Source organism: Chanodichthys erythropterus, chromosome 21, assembly GCF_024489055.1.
Source record: "Chanodichthys erythropterus isolate Z2021 chromosome 21, ASM2448905v1, whole genome shotgun sequence".
Taxonomy (NCBI): domain Eukaryota; kingdom Metazoa; phylum Chordata; class Actinopteri; order Cypriniformes; family Xenocyprididae; genus Chanodichthys; species Chanodichthys erythropterus.
The window spans coordinates 29,883,085-29,898,359 of NC_090241.1; the positions used below are offsets into that span (position 1 = coordinate 29,883,085).

Genomic DNA, 15,275 nt, shown 5'->3' on the forward strand with positions numbered 1-15,275 from the left:
TATTAAAAAACCCTCACAATTTTAACCCCACAAATGACTGGCGTGATGTCATTTCCTGGCAGGGGCGGAAAAAACGGGCTATTCTCTTTAGTGTTTGCCCTGTCTACACTCACCCTCTCTACCTCTTCCCCGTTTTTTCATACTAAACCAGTCCAGAACCCCTTAAAATAGGACGAAACCGTACTGTCACTACGCTTTAACATCGTAACTCATGGAGTAAATCACAACCGGGGAGAGATATAACCGAGGTGAGCTTAATTCAGCCGGAGCTTGCGGAGATGCGCGAGCTGCTAGTGTGTTAGCTCGAGCCATTCATATCAATGGATCTTATTGCATATTGTCATAGCTGCTTTTCACTGAAATTCACATGTAATATTATGCGAGCAGGGCTGATTTGGTTATGTCATGCTTGTTATATATGTATATAATGGGTGTTTGTGTATATGGCTGGCTTCAATTCTTAGCTGTGCAGGGGTAGGAGGAGCCTTGACAGCTGATATTTATTTTTCTGTTCAAATCACCAGCTTGTGCGGTTTTTTTTCTTAAAAAACAAATGTATTAAAAACATTATTAGACAGTATTTATTTTTCCTGTTTATATCACCAGCTTGTGCGGTCGTTTTTTAAAAATAAATGTTAAAATCAGTAGACAGTGCATACTAAAGTGTAGTATGTCAGATGTACATACTAATTATATTCAAGCTGTGCTAATGTTAATTTATGAAATATCAGTTTAATCTAAGTGACAGTGCCTGACTGTACAGTGTTAATAGATGTTTTAACCCCTATTGTCATTTTGTCAACTTTTTTTTGCATGGGCGATGTCTTTTCTTCTTATGTTATTGATTAGGCTTCCAGGAATTGTCAGCCAATAAGAGCTTGTTGCCATGTTACTGTAATATGCTGTTTTCCCATCTTGATATTTGGCATAATTGCATTTAACCCTATAAAGCCTACAGCATCATATTTGATGCATGCATTTTTATAAGGCCTTTAAATTATCAACATGATCAAAACTTTGTCTTCTACATGCCTTTTGCCCTCTGATTGATATTTCATACTTTTTAGCAAGTAAAAGGCCTTTAGTTTAGTATAATTATAAAAATGCCCACCTTCAGTTCTTTAAATTATTTTTATGAAGTAAATGTAGTAATAACTTGTATATTGTTAGTAATATTCAAGATGAATATTTACTAGACTAAAGTAACCTCATGTTAAAATGTATCAAATATGATACGACAGGCCTTTCAGGGACATTTGTTTGTACATCTGTCAATCATCAGTGTATTGCACTGCATTATAGGTTTTGCCCACCAAAATTAAACATGTTTTGAGCATACATCTCAGGATTTAAATGTCTTCTCAATAAGACATGTTATTGGGAGATATAGAGTGACAACTAATATTTGTATATATGCATTTAATGTAAGCACTTTGTTATAAAAAAATCTCTGTAATAAAAATTGATTTACACTGTAGGGTATTAGAGTTTCATATTACTTTTTGGCCATGTAAATAACCGCAACTGCACCAAATTGCATATTTTTTCTCCTCTAAATAAATGCAAGGTGTATTTTTCCATATTCTCAAAATATCACACTAAATGAGCCATAAAGGCCTGATGTATCAAATATGATTCAAAAACAAAAAACATATGCAAACATTTTATTATATTTTGTCTAAAGGTTCAATAAACTGACAAAAAATAGATTTTTTTCTGACTATTAGCTAATCTTCAAAATCTTCTGCTAATAATTCAGCTTGAATCACTTAACTTGCACTCTTAAAACCTTTGTAAATCAATTTTGTTGCTATAAGATTAATTTGTTTATGCTGTTGGAACACCAATCGCCTTTCTAAATCTTGACAAGGCGCCACTGTAATATTATTAGTCTTTTCCTCTTGTTTTCTTAAGTCAATATGAAATTACATTTGTCTTATTCACTTTTATACAAAACAGGATTCCATCAAAAGTGGTAGTGCATAGAAGTGAACAAGAACGATTCATTCACTTAAATTGTTCAAAAACACTGATTCGTTCGCAGAATGTTCACTACTAATATAGGCTAGATGTACACTTGCAAAGACAGTAGTGCCGAGATGCATGTGTGCGTAAGGATGCAGCTTTTCATTTACTTTAAAGTCAGATCCTAAAATCTAGGCTTACCAAATACTTTATTAACATTCATTTGCTTTAGCACTGATATTTCACTTTTTGGAAATGCAAATGTGGATTGATCTTGTGGTTGATTACGCATAACATAGCTATGATAACTTATGATAATCTTGATCCTCTTCATTTTTTCTCTTTGCAGGTAGAGCTTTGCAGTCATCCTTCATTCTACAAACCCACTCGTCTTGTTCTTTCTCTTTCACATACACTCCTTTCTTTAATTAAGTTCTTTTCTTACCTGACTGCAAAGTCTATACCTGGTCATTCAATCAACCCATCTTCCTAACAGCCAATCAGAATGTCACAGCTTCAGTTCCAGGCGCCTGCCAACCCTGCTCCCAGTGCCGCCCCTTTACAGCTGGTCCCGCCCCAACCCGGGTTCAGCATTCCCTGTGCCACTGCTCCCTTACCCTCAGAGAGTGCCAGTCACCCATTACGAAACTCCGCCCTGCCTTCTGCCTCTGCCACACCCTTCTGCAACCCCACAGGTGGGTGATAAAGTGCATTGCACATTTTTAGAACTTGAAAATCTGAACATTTGAATTCTTCAGTCAGCCCAGGCCCACATGGAATTCTCAAAAACGTTTTTGTCAAGATTACATTTTGATAAAACATTTTGCATTAACAAGAATGGTCTAAAAAATGTCTTTTTAAGCATACTGAAAAAAAATGTACACTACCGTTCAAAAGTTTGGGGTTCGTAAGGTTTTTATTTAATATAAATTAATACTTATTATTCAGGTAGGATGCATAAAATGTGTCAAATGTGAAAGTAGTAGGGTCCCCGGAGGTCAAGGCCGAAGCCAATTCAGGTAACCAGTGGCCCAGTTGGCTGGGACAGTAACCCGGGCTTAAGTGTGGGCCCCCCTGGTTCGCCTGGTGAATGGATGGGGGTTTTGCTTCGGAGGTCCAAGGGGTGTGTCCTCCGGAGGGGTAGTTAAGGCTGCTTGTGTGTCGGGTAGGGACATTTATAATATTACAAAAAAATTCTGTTTTAAAATAAATGCTGTTCTTTAAAGGGGCTCTATGTAGGAATGACACCCAGTGTTCAAAATAGGTACTGCAGTCCAAATTCAAAATATTGTTTGGCCCGCCCCCTCGTTCAAAGACTTGCTATTAAACCAAAATATTAAGCAGCACAACTGTTTTCAGCATGTTTTGAGCACCGAATCAGCATATTAGAATGATGTCTAAAAAAATCATGTGACATTGAAGACTGGAATAATGATGCTGAAAATTCTGCTTTGCCATCACAGGAATAAATTAAAATTTTAAAATATGTTAATATAGAAAACAATTTCACAATATTACATAGCGTTTTCAATATATTTTTGATCAAATAAATGAAGCCTTGGTGAGCATAAAAGTTTTTCTTTTAAAAACATCTTACCATCAACCCCAAATTTATGAATAGTAATGTATTTTTCATGCTTTTTTAATGCATATGCAAAAAACTTAAGTACCTGGTTTTGCCCTGATAGCAAAATTATTTTCTTGGATTTTCAGTTTTAAAATGTTTCCTTTTGATTTATTGATTTTAGTATCTAACATGGCAAACCCTAAAGAGAAGACCCCAATGTGTCTGGTTAATGAGTTAGCCCGTTACAATAAGATCCAACCTGAATACAAGCTACTCAGTGAACAAGGACCAGCCCACTCCAAGGTAAGACTTGGTGCTTTAATATATACACAAACACACAAAACTCTTCCCACCTGTCTGAACTTTCTGATGGTGTTTCTTGGTCAGATTTTCTCAGTGCGGTTAACTCTGGGGGATCAGCACTGGGATGCAGAGGGGACCAGTATCAAAAAAGCCCAGCACTCAGCAGCATCATGTGCCCTTGCCGAAACTACTCTCCCCAAACCCAGTCACAGAAGTCCCCGCCACCCTGGCAAGAACCCAGGTGGAATCTACAAGGGCTCAGAGTGTACGTCCAATTTTTATTTTTTATCTTCTCAATAGTAGTAGTACGGAGCCCTGCACATGACATGCAGATGAAATATATAATATAATATAATATAATATAATATAATATAATATAATATAATATAATATAATATAATATAATATAATATAATATAATATAATATAATATAATTTATATATATATATATAATATAATATCGTGGCCACGAATTAAGAATTCGTTCCCTCATTTTGCTAAATTGTGCGCACGATATAATAATTTGATCCCTCGATTTAGGAAATAGTGGCCACATTGTACTAATTCATTCCCTCGTAGTGATTTAACTAAAACAAGGGAATAAAGTATTACAATGTGGCCACAATTTAGTAAAACATGGGAACGAATTGCTATATTGTGCACCTGATTTAGTCAATTTTAATTAGTAAAACGTACTGATGTATTAGTACAGGTGCTGGTCATATAATTAGAATATCATCAAAAAGTTGATTTCACTAATTCCATTCAAAAAGTGAAATTTGTATATTATATTCATTCATTACACACAGACTGATATATTTCAAATGTTTATTTCTTTTAATTTTGATGATTATAACTGACAACTAAGGAAAATCCCAAATTCAGTATCTCAGAAAATTAGAATATTGTGAAAAGGTTCAATATTGAAGACACCTGGTGCCACACTCTAATCAGCTAATTAACTCAAAACACCTGCAAAGGCCTTTAAATGGTCTCTCAGTCTAGTTCTGTAGGCTACACAGTCATGGGGAAGACTGCTGACTTGACAGTTGCCCAAAAGACGACCATTGACACCTTGCACAAGGAGGGCAAGACACAAAAGGTCATTGCAAAAGAGGATGGCTGTTCACAGAGCTCTGTGTCCAAGCACATTAATAGAGAGGAGAAGGGAAGGAAAAGATGTGGTAGAAAAAAAGTGTACAAGCATTAGGGATAACCGCACCCTGGAGAGGATTGTGAAACAAAACCCATTCAAAAATGTGGAGTAGATTCACAAAGAGTGGACTACAGCTGGAGTCAGTGCTTCAAGAACCACTACGCACAGACGTATGCAAAACATGGGTTTCAGCTGTCGCATTCCTTGTGTCAAGCCACTCTTGAACAACAGACAGCGTCAGAAGTGTCTCGCTTGGCTAAAGACAAAAATGACTGGACTGCTGCTGAGTGGTCCAAAGTTATGTTCTCTGATGAAAGTAAATTTTGCATTTCCTTTGGAAATCAGGGTCCCAGAGTCACTGTGTTTTCTGAGGTCCAAGGTCAACGCAGCTATATACCAGGAAGTTTTAGAGAACTTCATGCTTGACCAACTTTATGGAGATGCAGATTTCATTTTCCAACAGGACTTGGCACCTGCACACAGTGCCAAAGCTACCAGTACCTGATTTAAGGACCATGGTATCCCTGTTCTTAATTGGCCAGCAAACTCGCCTGACCTTAACCACATAGAAAATCTATGGGGTATTGTGAAGAGGAAGATGCGATATGCCAGACCCAACAATGCAGAAGAGCTGAAGGCCACTATCAGAGCAACCTGGGCTCTCATAACACCTGAGCAGTGCCACAGACTGATCGACTCCATGCCACACCGCATTGCTGCAGTAATTCAGGCAAAAGGAGCCCCAACTAAGTATTGAGTGCTGTACATGCTCATACTTTTCATGTTCATACTTTTCAGTTGGCCAAGATTGCTAAAAATCCTTTCTTTGTATTGGTCTTAAGTAATATTCTAATCTTCTGAGATTTGGGATTTTCCTTAGTTGTCAGTTATAATCATCAAAATGAAAAGAAATAAACATTTGAAATATATCAGTCTGTGAGTAATGAATGAATATAATATACAAGTTTAACGTTTTGAATGGAATTACTGAAATAAATCAACTTTTTGATGATATTCTAATTATATGACCAGCACCTGTAAGTAATGGGAATGAATTGTTAATTTGTGGCCACAAATTTCCTGCATGTCAAGTGCAGGGCTCTGTAGAGTAGCACCCAAAAGTGAAAATTCTCTCATCCTCACATTGTCAAAACCTGCATGAATTGGGCTGGAGAGCTCGGTATCATAAAAGAACTCCATATGACTTCTTTTATGATATGAGCATTTGAGCTTTGCCAGCTCTGTGTTGTCTAGAGTTGAGCTCTAACCCTAATCAAACACACCTGAACCATCTAACCAAGGTATTCAGGATTAATTGGAAATTACTGGCAGGTGTGTTGGAGCAGTGCTCTCCAGGTTTGCTTTAGAGATTTCAAATGTACTGTGAGTAGATGATCGTTGATTTTTCATTTTTGTGTGAACTATTCTTTAAAACTCCAAATAAATGTCTACATATATCTGTTGGAGTTAATCTGTCTTTATGATGTAATATGCAGTATATTGTAGTGTTTTTTTTTTTGTTTTGTTTTTTTTTTTTTGTGAAAGAAATTAGTACTTTTATTCAGCCAGGATGCATTCAATTGATTAAAAGTGACAGTAAAGATATTTAAAATGATACAAAAGACTTCTGTTTTTAAATAAATGCTGTTCTTCTGAACATTCTATTTATCAAAGAATACTGAAAAAAAGCATCACAGTTTTTACACAAATATTAAGAAGTACAGCTGTTTTCAGCACTGATAATAATAAATGTTTCTTGAGCACCAAATCAGCATTTTAGAATGATTTCTGAAGGATTATAGTAATGGTTGGCGAAAATTCACAAAACAAATTACATTTATTAAAAAGTATTATTTTACAGTTCAAATACTTGGGATCAGGAGGGTTTTTTTTTTTTTTTTTCCATAAAATTGATCAAAAGTGACAGTAAAGACATTTATAATGTTTTAAAAGATTTCTTTCAAATAAATGCTATTCTTCTGAACTTATTCACCAAAAATATTAAGCAGCTCTACTGTTTTAAACTTTGATAATAATAAGAAATGTTTCTGCCACTAAATCAGCATATTAGAATCATTACTGTAATGCTGCTGGAAATTCACAGAAACCATTAAATTTTAAAATGTATTAAAATTGAGGACCGGTATTTTAAATTATAAAAATATTTCACAATATTACTGTTTTCACAGTAATAGATTGAACCCCATGATTGTTAGCAGTGCAAGCAATTATTTGACATGCATTTTTCTCATGCAGATAACATAACCCACACTGTGGAGCTTAATGCACTTTGTATGAAGTTGGGCAAGAAGCCCATCTATAAGCCTATAGATGCCTACCATGGGATGAGACCAGCATTCAACTACAACATCAGAGCACCAGGCCCTTACACACGCTCCATGCAACAGTATGCACTTTTTATTTGAATCTATTCCTTGTGCTTATCGAATGATGCAGAATAGAAATGTTTACTAAGACAGCTAGTGATTAATCTTTTGTTTTTACAGAAAAATATAATGCTATACTATTTCACATTTTTCTTGATCAGTTATTACTACCCATTTCCTCCGGTGGGGCCAGTACTGTATCACATGGAGCTGTCTATCGGTGGACAACAGTTCCAAGGCAAGGGCCGCACGCGTCAAGCAGCCAAACACGATGCTGCGGCCAAAGCTATCAAATACCTGCAGAAAGAGCCAATAATGCAGCAACTGGCTGAGGTGAGAATTCATACTTATGACTTTTTCTTGTTTTTGTATGTGAAATGTAATTTGTAGACCAGAAAGAGCTGTCAGCGATTCTTCCTATTTAAATGTTGTGTAACGTGTGCCCTACTGTCGTCAATCCGTCATGTAATGTGCACAAAACAGCAACTAAATGGTACCCCAGACAGTCATGTAATGTGAGAAGAACAGCGACCCGACAACTTTGAAAATCCGGCATTAGTGTGTACCCGGCATTAGTTATTCTTCAAAAAGAGCTGTTCTCAGTTCTTGAACCTAGTAAATTCAAGCAAAATACATTCGTCTGATATATTTTGTTTTAATCGTGACTTAAAATACCTGTCATGTAGATGAAAGAAGAGCCAGTACAAGAAAACCTTAACAAATCCGAGATCAGCCAAGTGTTCGAGATAGCACTGAAGCGCAACTTGCCTGTGAATTTCGAGGTATGTCATGATCCCATCATGCGTAGGCTAAAAAATATGCAAATACTTTCATGCATTATAATTTAGCAAAATCTTGCATGTAGAAGATTCATGTCTCTGTATATCAGTGGAAAGGCAGTAATTTCCAAACTGCAAATTGTTCACTGTTCTTTCATTCTCCTCCCTGTATACAGGTGCTAAAAGAGACTGGGCCTCCTCACATGAAGAGCTTCATAGTGAGGGTAACAGTGGGTGAGTTTTCAGGGGAGGGGGAGGGCAAAAGCAAGAAGATTGCCAAGAAGCTAGCTGCCATCGCTGTGCTGGAGGAGCTCCGCAGACTGCCTCAGCTACCTGTCGCAGACAAGATACCACTACGCATTAAAAAGAAAAGCAAGTCCATTATTAAGGTAGATGATGACTTAGACCGGCTGGGTTAGTTTGATGGCTAGAGTGCTGTTCTGTTCAAAAACATCTTTGCTAATAAATATTAAATAAAGTAATTGATTTGCCTATTAAAATGTTAAACATTAATGTAATAATTAAAGCACCAAGTTAGAGGGTGTTTTTCTAGTTATAGACCAGAATATCAGCCTGGGAAGTTAATCATGTTTTTAAGCTATTATATTTAATTCAGAGATTATTTAATTGGCCAATAACTGTGCTTGATTGGCCAATTAGCGCAAATGATCATTTTACTTCATTTTATTCCAAAATTTGCCTTAATGGATAATTCTTTGCATACAAATAGTCTTTAGTGATTTAATATACTGATGAAAAGTTTGGGGTCAGTAAGATATTTTTTTTTTTTTGAAAGAAGTCTCTTATGCTCACCAAGGCTGCATTTATTTGATGATAAATACCATAAAACTGTAATATTGTGAATTATTATTATTTAAAATAACTGTTTTCTATTTGTAATTTATTACTTTCAGCAGTCATTATTCCAGTCTTCAGTGTCACATGATCCTTCAGAAATCATTCTAATATGCCCATTTGGTGCTCAAGAAACATTTTTATATTATTATAAGTGTTAAGTTGTGCTGCTTAATGTTTTTGTAGAAATTATGATACATTTCAGGATTCTTTGATTAAATGCCAACGAACAGCATTTATTTGAAATAGAAATCTTTAGCATTATAATTGTCACTTTTGATCAATTTAATGTGTTGCTGCCAAAATGAAATTATTCATTTTGAAAAAAATCTTTTATATATGGGTGAATTCCTTTGTGTAAATATCAAATTTGTAAAGTTTAACTGAAATACCATTCTGTGTGTTTTTGTCTGTTCATTGAATTAGAGGTGCAGTGTGTAAATTATAGCAGCATCTAATGGTGAATATGCAATATAGACAAGATACGGTGGCCAACACAGGACAAAAATATCGTCTGAGACATCAGAGAGTAGCAAGTCAAGCAAACACGCTCTGTAGAGCAGTTTGTCCATTTAGGGCTACTGTAGAAACAAGTCGGCGCAAAATGGCGACTTACCATGTAAGAACTCCACAGTGTATGTAGATAGAAATGGCTCATTCTAAGGTAATAAAAACATAACGGTTCATTATGTAAGGTCTTTATACACCACTGAAAACATAGTTATGTATATTATATTGAATTTCTTTCAATAGATCCTCCTAAAATGAACACATTGCACCTTTAAGTAAAGTAAATTAATGCCCCTTTCATCATATTCTCATTAATCTAATGCATTGATCAAGTCTTTCTGAATGTATACATTGTATAAAGTGTGTCAATATATATATATATATATATATTTCTCTTTCTTAATGAATCTTGCACCCACTCTCAGCTGCAGACCAGTCCAGAGTATGGTCAGGGCATGAACCCCATCAGCAGACTGGCTCAAATCCAGCAGGCTAAGAAAGAAAAAGAGCCTGAGTACACCTTAGTGACGGAGAGAGGTCTGCCTCGACGCCGGGAGTTTGTTATGCAGGTACTCCATCAGAGAAGACTCTGTTCTCTGACTCAGCATTTTTTATAATAGTTCAGTGCACATTTTGTGTGAAGGCCATGTTCTTCGGGCCATCATTTTCATCTACGACCTGTTCCCGGAAAAAAGACGTGCCTCTGTATGGCTTTCTTTTTTTTTTTTCTCTCACTCAGGTGTCAGTTGCGGGTCAGAATGCAGAGGGAATGGGTCCTAGTAAAAAAGTGGCCAAGCGAAATGCAGCCGAGAAGATGCTGGAGCTTCTGGGCTTCAAAGTGCCTCAGCCACAACCACCCAAACCGGCATTGAAAACGGATGAGAAAGTGAGTGTATGCTTATTAACAACATTTAATTTGCATCCTAAACAAATTATCACCTAATAATTTCATCACCCAGCAGAAATCATTTTCTAATACAGGAAAAACATTTTTTTTTTTTTTTTAATTGCTATATATTTGGAAGGGGATCCTTGACAAGGGGATCATCATATCTGGGGCTCCTTGGATTTATCATTTTCATCTTGTTCCAACTTTCTTTCCATCATGGAGCACAAACAGAAACATTTGAGTGTCAGTGTAAGCTGTAAGTGTTAGTGTAAACAGTTATAAAGTATTTTCATTTGTCTTTGTAAAGGCACCGGCTAAGAAACCTGGAGATGGACGAAAAGTGACCTTCTTTGAACCGGGATCTGTGGAGAAGGCTGGTCTTGGTATGTGTTGTCTAGTCATTTGTCATATTCAGCTATCATCAGTATGTATGTGGTCATATGTACATGGTCCTCGTATCATATTACAAGCTCATTGTCCATTTTAATGAATATTTATTGCTTGCGATTGACTCTTGCATTTCTCAAAACAGTCAATAAGGAGGAGGATTTCCGACTTCCCTTTCTCAGCCATCAGCAGCTTCCTGCTGGCATTTTACCCATGGTGCCTGAGGTGGCACAGGCGGTAGGTGCCAACCAGGGACCCCATGCAAAAGACTACAGTCGCACAGCTGCCCCCAACCCAGCCAAGGCCACAGTGACGGCCATGATTGCCAATGAGCTGCTGTACGCTGGCACGTCTCCGACCGCAGAGGGTATACTAAAGACCAAAAACAGCTTGGCACACAGACCCCACGGACCCCTTACCAGACCATCTGAACAGCTCAGCTACCTGGCCACTGTACAGGGATTACAGGTATTGAAAATAATAGTAAAGGAACACTTATCCACCCCAGTGATGTCGCTCAGCCAATCTGTATTTGTTTTTTTTTTGTTTTTTTTGCCACAGGTTGAATATAAAGACTTTCCCAAAAATAACAAGAATGAGTTTGTGTCTCTGATCAACTGTTCCTCTCAGCCCCCTCTCATCAGCCATGGCATCGGCAAGGATGTGGAGTCCTGCCATGACATGGTAAGTATTATTTGAACCTTTTTTTTTTTTGTTGTTTGTTTGTTTGTTTTTTAAATTAATACATTTATTCAGCAAGGAGACATTAAATTGTTCAAAATTGGAAGTTAAGGATACGTTTACATGACAATTATGTACTAAAAACAAAAAGGTTTTCCTTTGCGTCTTTTGCATACAGATGATAATGTTGTCAAAACCATCCCTGTTCACACAAACTCATGAAAACGACTAAAAATTCTGTATTAGTAATGCCAGGCCAGTAGTTGGCAATGTCACTTTGTAAAGAAACAAGAAACAGTGTTGGCCTATCCGCTTGTTAAGTCATGATGTAAGGAACGCCGTTTCTGGGTCCAAGCCTTGACTCGTTTCACTTGAGAATGCCATCGACGGCCGTTTATGAGCGCTATTTATTCATAATAAACATCAAACATTTAAAAAAGTTAAACATTTTAAATTCTTACAGTCAACACAACAATCTCCGTGCTCACAGCGTCACAGATATTAATATTTTAACGATTTATAAAAGATGAATCATTGTCTGGCCATCTGGGATTTTAGTATGGAGATAAAGGTTATAATTATATATTTTTTTGTAGTATTACACCACATCGTGTGTGTATATTAGCACCATTTGTTGTTTTCTTGTGGTATGAGATAGAGCGTTAGGACCCGGAAGCGCTGCCACGTGACGTCAGACTTAACAACCGAATAGACTGCACATGTAATATGCATGCGCATGATGTCACTGTTTCCACAAATTCACATTTTTGTAGTTTACACAGAGATGATAATGGTATCCTTTTCCAAAACGCATAAAACGTTTTCAGTTTTTAGTTGAAAACTGTCGTTTAAACAGCCCCTTAGACATATCGTGTCAGATTTACTAAACAGGGCAAATTATTGTGAGGCTGCCATCCCATAGAAGCACTCCACTCCCGATGGGAGTGGAAAGTTTTTCCGGGTGATCTACTGACAATGCACACATTAGCAGCCGAATCATTACCATAATGACCAACGAAATCTACCAAGAGCAGCGCAAGTTAGCTTAGGCAAATTAACTCTTTCCCTACCCGCAGTTTTTTTTAAGTTGCCAGCCAGCATTTTTTGATCATTTTCAAAAAAAATGTCATGGCCCCCAGAATATTTTGTTGTATGAATATCTGAACATTCAATATATCAAAAGAAACAGAGCCTATGATTTTTGTACTAGCTTCATGTGTTCTTTTTTTATCAACACCTGAATGTGGGTATGTTTCATTAAAAAAAAAGCAACATTTTGAACAAAAAGCTGAGAAAATCTTGTTCCCCCCTTCCAAAAGACTACAACGTTTATATAAGCAATGCTTTTATCGCTTATTTCTGCTCCTTTTACTTACTCTTTCAGAAGATGCGTAATAGCGCATGGCACAAATACCAGTAAATTGACTACTGCAAACATTAGTAAATCACGTTGCATGGTTCATTTAAATCTCATCCCATAATTTTGTATCTGAAAGTAAAACCCCTACAAATACATATGCAATAAGGTCAGACGCAAAAATAACTGTCCATGCTTTTTCAATGCTAATTTCTCACTGCATGAGAAAAACAAATCCTGACAGTGGTTTTTAATGGCAAAAAAGGGTTTGTGCTAGATCTGGCCCCTATAATGTTACAAAAAATTTCTATTTCCAATATTGTTCTTTTACCATTTCAGTAACACTTTACAATAAGGTTCATAAGTTAAAGTATTAACCAACCATGAGCAATACATTTGTTACCGTTTTTACTAATCTTCGTTAACGTTAGTTAATGAAAATGGTTTTTCATTGTTTGTTCATGTTAGTTCACAGTGCGCTAATAGTAACAAGATTTTGTTTGTTTTTGTTTTGTTTTTGTTGTTATGTAATGTCACCTTTCAGTCTTTCAATAAAAAAAAGTAACAAGATTTTTATAATGTATTAGAAATGTTGAAATTAACATTAACAAAGAATAATAAATGCTGTATAAGTGCAGTTATCATTATTAGTTCATGTTAACTAATGTAGTTAACTAATGTACCTTGGTGTAAAGTGTTACTTTCTATTAATCGAATAAACCTGAAAAATTATTGTATCACAGTTTCCACAAAAATACTAAGCAGCAAAACTGTTTAACATTAATATTGATAAGAAATGCTTCTTGGGCACCAAATTATCATATTAAAATGACTTCTAAAGGATCATGTTTATTTTCACAATATTACTGTTTTTACTGTATTTCTGCTCAAATAAATGCAGCTTTAGTAAGCTTAAAAGATTTCTTTCCAAAACATTTAAGAGTCTTAACACACAAGTGGTAGTGTAGTTTAAAGATTACAATGAAAGATGTCTCTACTTGTATCTTGCTTACTGCAATGCCTGTTTCTCTCTGGACAGGCTGCTTTGAACATCCTGAAGCTCCTGTCAGAACTTGACCAGCAGTCCAACGAGCGTACAACTAATGGACCAATGTCAGGGTCAGTATCATATGGTCTTATTAACTGTTTTACAACATGTTGGCATGCATTCACAGTAATGTTCTTTGTAGATGCCTTCTAAAGTGATTTGAACACTTTTTTAGAATTCTTCTCATTTCCACCTCCACAGGTGCAACAAACAGGACCTAGAGGGCGATGCATTATTAAAACCGGTTAACTCAAGCACCATCGGAAAGACTCTGGATGGCACAGTGTAGAATTGACTATTTGATTGGTCGTTTTATTTGCGAAACACTAGAGAAAAGTCAGAAGCAGAGTTTTGATTGGCTGCTCAAAAAGGCCTTTGAGTAATTCTGAATTTATCTTAGACTTAAATGGATTTAAAGTATTCAAAACTCACAATTAAACAAGGTTGAGAGATATTGATGTTGTTTAATTGTGCACATGCGGTGACACATTTTTAAACGCTAAGGCTTTGGAATAGTCGCCTCATCATATCCAGTGAAGTGGTGGTTTTGTTTTCGTTGTTACATTGTAAAATGATTATCGTGAAGTTTGACTTGAGTAGATTGGCTTTTCTTCGTTGTTCCAAGGAAGTCATGTTTTCAGTGTTTTTTTTTTTCTTGCTTTTATTTTTCTATTTTATTTTTAACGTTGTATTATAGGAACCCAGCGCGTTGGGTTGTATTAGCGCTGTTGTGAAGTGCAGTATAAAACCCCGTTGAAGGATATGATGAAGCTCTCAAACATGTCTCTGCTGTGGCGGTTTTTCTCCAGTGCTTTTTGAGTTACAATGACGACAATAACACTCTCGAGGAAAAAAAAAAAAAAAAGAAGGAAAGAAATTTCATCTACATTTTCATGTAGGTCTGGGAAAATGTTATTGTGACTTCAGTGTAGAGTGTGTGGTGGTGTTTTTTTTGTTTGTATGTGTGAGTGAGTGAATGTATGTATAAAGCACGATGATGTTCAGTCATGTCAGTTAAACTGATGCATTCTCCTGTCAGTGTTGACCCCACCCACTCTCTGCCAGTTGCATCCTGTTTTCCTCATGGAATATGAGTAAAAAATGATGTGCCTCTTGCACAAAAAAAAAAACAAAAAAACTGTGTGTGCGTGTTTTGTAAATGCTATAATCTGTGATCTCATGGTCATGGAAAACCAGGCAAGCAAGCCAGGGAAGTTTTCTGGGAATTTTAAAATTGAGATTTAAAGGCCAAAAAATTTAATGAAAAATATATATAGTATTTTTTTTTTCTCTAGTAATTCTCTGAAGAATATCTAGGAAAGCTATAAAATATATTTTTAAGATTTTTATTTATCTTCATGAGTACTTTTTTTCCTTTTTTTTTTTTTTT

At 36.1% G+C, this 15,275-nt stretch overlaps 1 protein-coding gene across 3 annotated transcripts in view; it reads left to right on the forward strand.

Moving 5' to 3' along the window:
• The first annotated feature begins 52 nt into the window (after positions 1–52).
• Positions 53–15,275, forward strand: part of stau1 (staufen double-stranded RNA binding protein 1) — a 30,738-nt gene continuing 15,515 nt past the window's right edge. The window contains exons 1-14 of one of the 3 annotated variants that reach the window (XM_067373192.1): positions 53–2,660; positions 3,714–3,835; positions 3,920–4,100; positions 7,249–7,399; positions 7,541–7,712; positions 8,066–8,161; positions 8,335–8,547; positions 9,949–10,092; positions 10,263–10,409; positions 10,720–10,795; positions 10,945–11,267; positions 11,361–11,483; positions 13,877–13,956; positions 14,087–15,072. In XM_067373192.1, the coding sequence (XP_067229293.1) occupies positions 2,471–2,660; positions 3,714–3,835; positions 3,920–4,100; positions 7,249–7,399; positions 7,541–7,712; positions 8,066–8,161; positions 8,335–8,547; positions 9,949–10,092; positions 10,263–10,409; positions 10,720–10,795; positions 10,945–11,267; positions 11,361–11,483; positions 13,877–13,956; positions 14,087–14,174 (2,106 nt within the window). In that variant the 5' untranslated portion in view covers positions 53–2,470 and the 3' untranslated portion in view covers positions 14,175–15,072. Of the gene's footprint in view, positions 2,661–3,713; positions 3,836–3,919; positions 4,101–7,248; positions 7,400–7,540; positions 7,713–8,065; positions 8,162–8,334; positions 8,548–9,948; positions 10,093–10,262; positions 10,410–10,719; positions 10,796–10,944; positions 11,268–11,360; positions 11,484–13,876; positions 13,957–14,086; positions 15,073–15,275 lie in introns of those variants that run through there. The other 2 variants (XM_067373190.1, XM_067373191.1) reach the window with 2 other exon arrangements.